The sequence below is a fragment of the Ailuropoda melanoleuca genome, chromosome 3 (assembly GCF_002007445.2).
Source record: "Ailuropoda melanoleuca isolate Jingjing chromosome 3, ASM200744v2, whole genome shotgun sequence".
Lineage (NCBI taxonomy): Eukaryota > Metazoa > Chordata > Mammalia > Carnivora > Ursidae > Ailuropoda > Ailuropoda melanoleuca.
The window spans coordinates 102,359,602-102,364,142 of record NC_048220.1 but is presented as its reverse complement, the minus strand read 5'-3'; the positions used below and the strand labels follow the sequence as shown (position 1 = coordinate 102,364,142).

At 56.2% G+C, this 4,541-nt stretch overlaps 1 protein-coding gene across 2 annotated transcripts; it reads right to left on the bottom strand.

Moving 5' to 3' along the window:
• Positions 1-1,172: 1,172 nt before the first annotated feature.
• HAND1 (heart and neural crest derivatives expressed 1) lies at positions 1,173-3,955 on the bottom strand. 2 transcript variants are annotated; one of them, XM_002917155.4, is made up of 2 exons: positions 3,022-3,955; positions 1,173-1,434 (listed from the first exon to the last, which is right to left on the bottom strand). In XM_002917155.4, exons 1-2 carry the CDS (start codon positions 3,571-3,573, stop codon positions 1,330-1,332), a joined length of 657 nt encoding a protein of 218 aa, XP_002917201.4. In that variant the 5' UTR covers positions 3,574-3,955; the 3' UTR covers positions 1,173-1,329. The 2 variants fall into 2 exon arrangements, with proteins under 2 accessions (XP_002917201.4, XP_034511584.1); XM_034655693.1 differs by having other exon boundaries at positions 1,173-1,431.
• Between the last annotated feature and the right edge of the window lie 586 nt (positions 3,956-4,541).

Below are 4,541 nucleotides of genomic sequence, written 5' to 3'. Positions count from 1 at the left end.
GACAAGCCCCCTTCCTAGTAACCCCAAAACACAGCCTGCAGACGCCACTGTGTATACTAACCCACACACAAGCTCAAATGCTGACCCACATAAATCCTAGTCTGTCCTCGCTGGGTCTAATTCATTTCCAGTTTTCATGTCTATGGGTTTACTAAAGTTATCCTGTCCAGCCATTCTATTCTAAGAACTTTGTTCTTTGTCCCCCGAATAAATCTTTTATCTACCCCCCCTTTCCCAATGTGATTTGCAATTTGGTCCGAACATTTATCAAAACAGAAGTCAGAACAGAAGGTTCTCCACCTAGCAGAAATGATGGGGCCAGTGGATATACCCACCAAGACATCACGCAGGCTGCCTCTGATTTCAGAAAATCTTTTATTAGTCAAGAGCATAGATACTGCTTTGGCAAAGGGAGGGGGTGGTGAGTGGTCTTATAGATTTGAGGTAGAAAAAGGGTAGGGATTGGGGTGGGTAGACAAACACCTGAGCACAGCAGGCATGGTAGGTAGTTTAAATACATAAAAACTTCTCAACATAGAGAAAAGTTTTTAATACAAAGGAAGGGAAAGGAACAGAAAGGAAAGAAGGAAAGGAAAGGAAATAAAGGAAAGGAAAGGAAAGGAAAGGAAAGGAAAGGAAAGGAAAGGAAAGGAAAGGAAAGGAGGAAGGAAGGAAGGAAAGGGGGAAGGAAGAAAGGAAGAAAGGAGAAAGGAAGGAAGGAGAAAGACAGAAAGCGTTTCCCTTGGAACTGAGTAGGAAGTGCAGCGACAATAAAATACAATAAAACACCACTATTTGAGGGAGAACAACAAAAGGCAGCCCTCCGTCTTCCTGGTTTGGTTCTCTTTCCCTGGCAGAAAACTATTGATTCCTCTTATTGCATTTTAAATTGGGAAGAGAGTGCCCGGGGATTTGCCGCAAGGCGGACAGGAGGACGAGAAAAGGAGCCAGGAGGCGTAGTGGAGAAAGCATGGGGGGTTCTAAATTCGCCCCAGAAGGGTTGGAAGGGTGCGTTTTAGCGCGCTTGAGTCCCGCAGTCCCTGTCTCCCGCATTGTGCAGCCAAGAGCCGCCCTCTCAGTTGGGGGGGGTGGATATATATATATTTCTCTTTCTCTTAATGTATTAAAAACAATTTCAAATGACATTGCACGTGCGATCCAAGTGTGTTGTTGCAGCCGGCGACCTGCCAGCACGCAGCAGAGGCTCTGCGGGATGCGCCCCTATAAGCCCCTGGCACCCAGAGCCTGGCCCTCGCCGCCGCCGCCTTCCTCTCCTCCCGGGGTTGCGGGGTCGGGCAGCCGTGGCGGGGTCCTCGGCGCGGCCTCAGCTCACTGGTTTAACTCCAGCGCCCAGACTTGCTGCGGCCAGCCTGTGCGCCCTTTAATCCTCTTCTCGCCTGGGCCCAGGGCAGGAGGAAAGCCTTCATGTTGCTGCTGCCAGAGGACACACACAAGAAAAGAGGCGAGAGACAGGTTTAAATTTTTCTGCTCCTATCGCCCAGGCATAGAGTCAGGGTGGGGAAAAGATTTTGGGAGCAGTAACTGGGCGCCTTTAAATAAGTGACGGATTTGTTTGCGAAATAGGCAAACAGGCTCATAAATTTGCTTTTATTTGCCAGAGTTTCTGGGGGCCGGGATGGGCTAGGCAGCTTCTGGAAGTTTGGTAACAAGAATTTTCTGTGCCTGGTGAAATTGGTGCGCATAGTTTGGGCTTTATGGCGCTAAAGGATGACCGCCAGGGTTGGACTGGGAAGGGTGGGAATCAACAGTTTTCCTGCTCTCGGACCTGCTCCCCCCACAAGTCCCACCCGCTTTCCATCCTGGTTTAGCGACCGGGCTTGGTTGAGGGATCGGGTCCCCGCTAGCGCTAGATGGCTTGGCGGAGGAGGAATGAGTGGGCCTGGCCCACCACTAACCTCCTTCCCGTCTCTTAGCAAGAACCAAGCGGTGCTACTTGAAAGTGGCGGCGACGAGCAGTGGGTGGGGATACGCCCCAAAACTCCTTGCAAACAGGCGTCGCCCCGGCCTTCCTCTCCACGCCGGTGGCAGTTTAGAGACCTGATGCCTATCGATCTTTCCCGGTCTCCCCCGACAAGCTTTCCCTAGTTTACCACAGCCCCTGAGGGTCAGAGAAAACCTGGCGGGGCGTTCTGGTCGCCTCTGGACTTGCTGCGGGCCTGAACTCACCAACTCGGAGAAACGAGTTCGCTAGCCCGGAAACCGCCGCCCTCAGAGGTCCCAGAGCCCTGGGCCAGAGGCACCGCCCTCCAGAAAGTGTCACCCGCCCTGGAGAGGATCGAGAAAGGTCGAGTAGGGACTGCGATCTCCAAAGCCAAAAGCAGTGGGTGAGACCCGTGCCTCTTGCTTGTCAGAGTTCACACACAAAACGATCAAGGTCGCCCTCAAAACTAGCTCATGGGCAGTGGAGCAGTGGGACCGGCTCCGGACTGGGAGTAGAAGACCTGACTTGTTTTATCCCAGCTCCACCTCTGACTTCTCCGATAGGTGGCCTTTACCTCCGGGTCCCACTCTGGGCCTCAGTTTCCCTATCCTTACAACAATGGAAGTAGCCTAGCCTCTTCAGCAAAACCCCTTTGAAAACAGTAACTGAGTCCACGTGCATAAACCCCCACTAAGGCAAATTAAAGTAACACACTTCTACAGCATTCTTAACCTGGATTCCAGGGAAGCCCAGGAATGGATCAGACCCCCTTGAAATTGGAAGCAAAATATAAGATGCGTGCATTTTCTCGTGTCTGAATCTTCCAAAGGATCCTTAAAGGAGATCCTTTCAGGATGGTCTTCATTCACAGCCTTACAAAGACTGTCCCACATTACAAATGAGCTCAAATATGAGTCCGCCTCCCACCACGCACACAATCCCACACCACAGCCTCAGAATTCCCCGCAGCCTCTCGAAATCGCACACACAGCAAGGCAGACTCCTTCCACTGCGTACGGGTTCTGCGGATGCTCTCCATGCCCGCACCCTTGCCCGGAGCCCGCAGGCCGCCGACTTACCAGCTCCCTTTTCCGCTTGCTCTCGCGGCCGCCATCCGCCTTCTTGAGTTCGGCCTTGAAGGCTTCAGGGTCGCCGGCCTGTGCGTCCTTGGCCAGCACGTCCATCAGATAGGCGATGTAGCTGGTGGCCAGGCGCAGAGTCTTGATCTTGGAGAGCTTGGTGTCCGCTGGCACGTTGGGGATGCACTCGCGCAGCTCTGCGAACGCGCTGTTAATGCTCTCTGTGCGCCTCCGCTCCTTCTTGGGTCCTGAGCCTTTCCGCCGGCCCAGGCGGCCTCCGAGCGTCTCCAGCCGCCCGGGGCTCTGGCCCGGCCTGGCGTCGGGACCGTAGGCTGCGGGGGCCGCCGCGGCTGTGGGCGGTGGCCCGCCGGCGGGGAAGTCTGGGGCAGCGTCAGCGGGGCTCAGCAGCCAGCTCTGGAAGTAGGGCCGCTCCTGGTGACAGCGCGAGGCCGAGCCGAAGAGGAAGGGTTCGTGGAGCATGGGGTGCGTTGGGTGTGGGTGGTGATGATGGTGATGGTGGTGGTGGTGTGCGTAGCTGCCGACGAGGTTCATGTTGGAGCGGCCTCTGGCCTGCGCCGCCAGCCCGATTAGCGCCGCCCCATGCGCCCCAGAGACTGCCGGGGCCACCCGTGGGCTCTGGGGCGGCGCTCTGCTGGACGCCGGCTTTGGGAGAGTCTGGGGCAAGGCTGAAGAGAGGCGCACAGCCCGCTGGCCTCTCGCGGGCTAGGACGCCGATGCTGGGAGACCTATTTAACCCTTCTGCGGCCTCCCCTTCAGGGTCTGGCTTATATAAGGCCACGGCTTTGATGTCAACCTTTCCCTGGAGCCAATGGCAGGGGGGCGGGGAGGAGGAAAGGGGGTGGCCGTCCCTGGTTTTAAGCTCTGCTAGCCAGCACCACTCGACTCTAGGCCGCCTGCGGGGACTGGGAGGCGGCCCCGCCTCTGCCTCCCCACCCCCAGTTCCCGGCTAGGGAGAGGCGGGGGCTCCGTACTTGAAGCACAGGCCTGTCAACACCCTAGACGGTGGCTGCCACCTCCTCCCTGTGGACCCAAGGAAAGAAATCCAGAATCATCCGGTGAACAAAAGGCCTTCACCTAGAGCCCACCCCTTTGATTTTCCAGATAGGGAAACTGAGACCAGGAGAGTTTGTTTCTAGACTTTCAGAATAGGAATTCTAGCCCTTCCCGGTCCTGAGCTCCGTCTACTCCTCTCAGCGTCAGAGCTAGAAGAGGAGAGTGCCCCGCTGGAGGCAGCACAGACCCCTAATGTCTCCCCTAAGCACCCGCAGCCCCTAGTCACCAACCCCATCTAGTGGGGGCTGTGAATGGTACTGTGCAACCCAGTACCGCACCAGCCAACTCTGTCCAAGGCAGCAACACGGTCCCACAGCCCAACACCGGCTGGGCAAGAAGACTTCGTGTATGGGGGAGGGGCGTGGAGGAAGTCAGGCTCCAAGCCCACAGGCATTTACTGATTTGTTCCGGGCTCCAGGGCCTGGGAGTCACTCTTCTCGCCTCCC

Excerpts from the sequence above, each read along its gene's own strand:
- HAND1 (XM_002917155.4), bottom strand. The coding sequence starts at position 3,573 with ATGAACCTCGTCGGCAGCTACGCACACCACCACCACCATCACCATCAT. Across the intron at positions 1,435-3,021 it reads GCAAGCGGAAAAGGGAGCTG|CAGCAACATGAAGGCTTTCC; the intron begins GTAAGTCGGCGG and ends GTCCTCTGGCAG.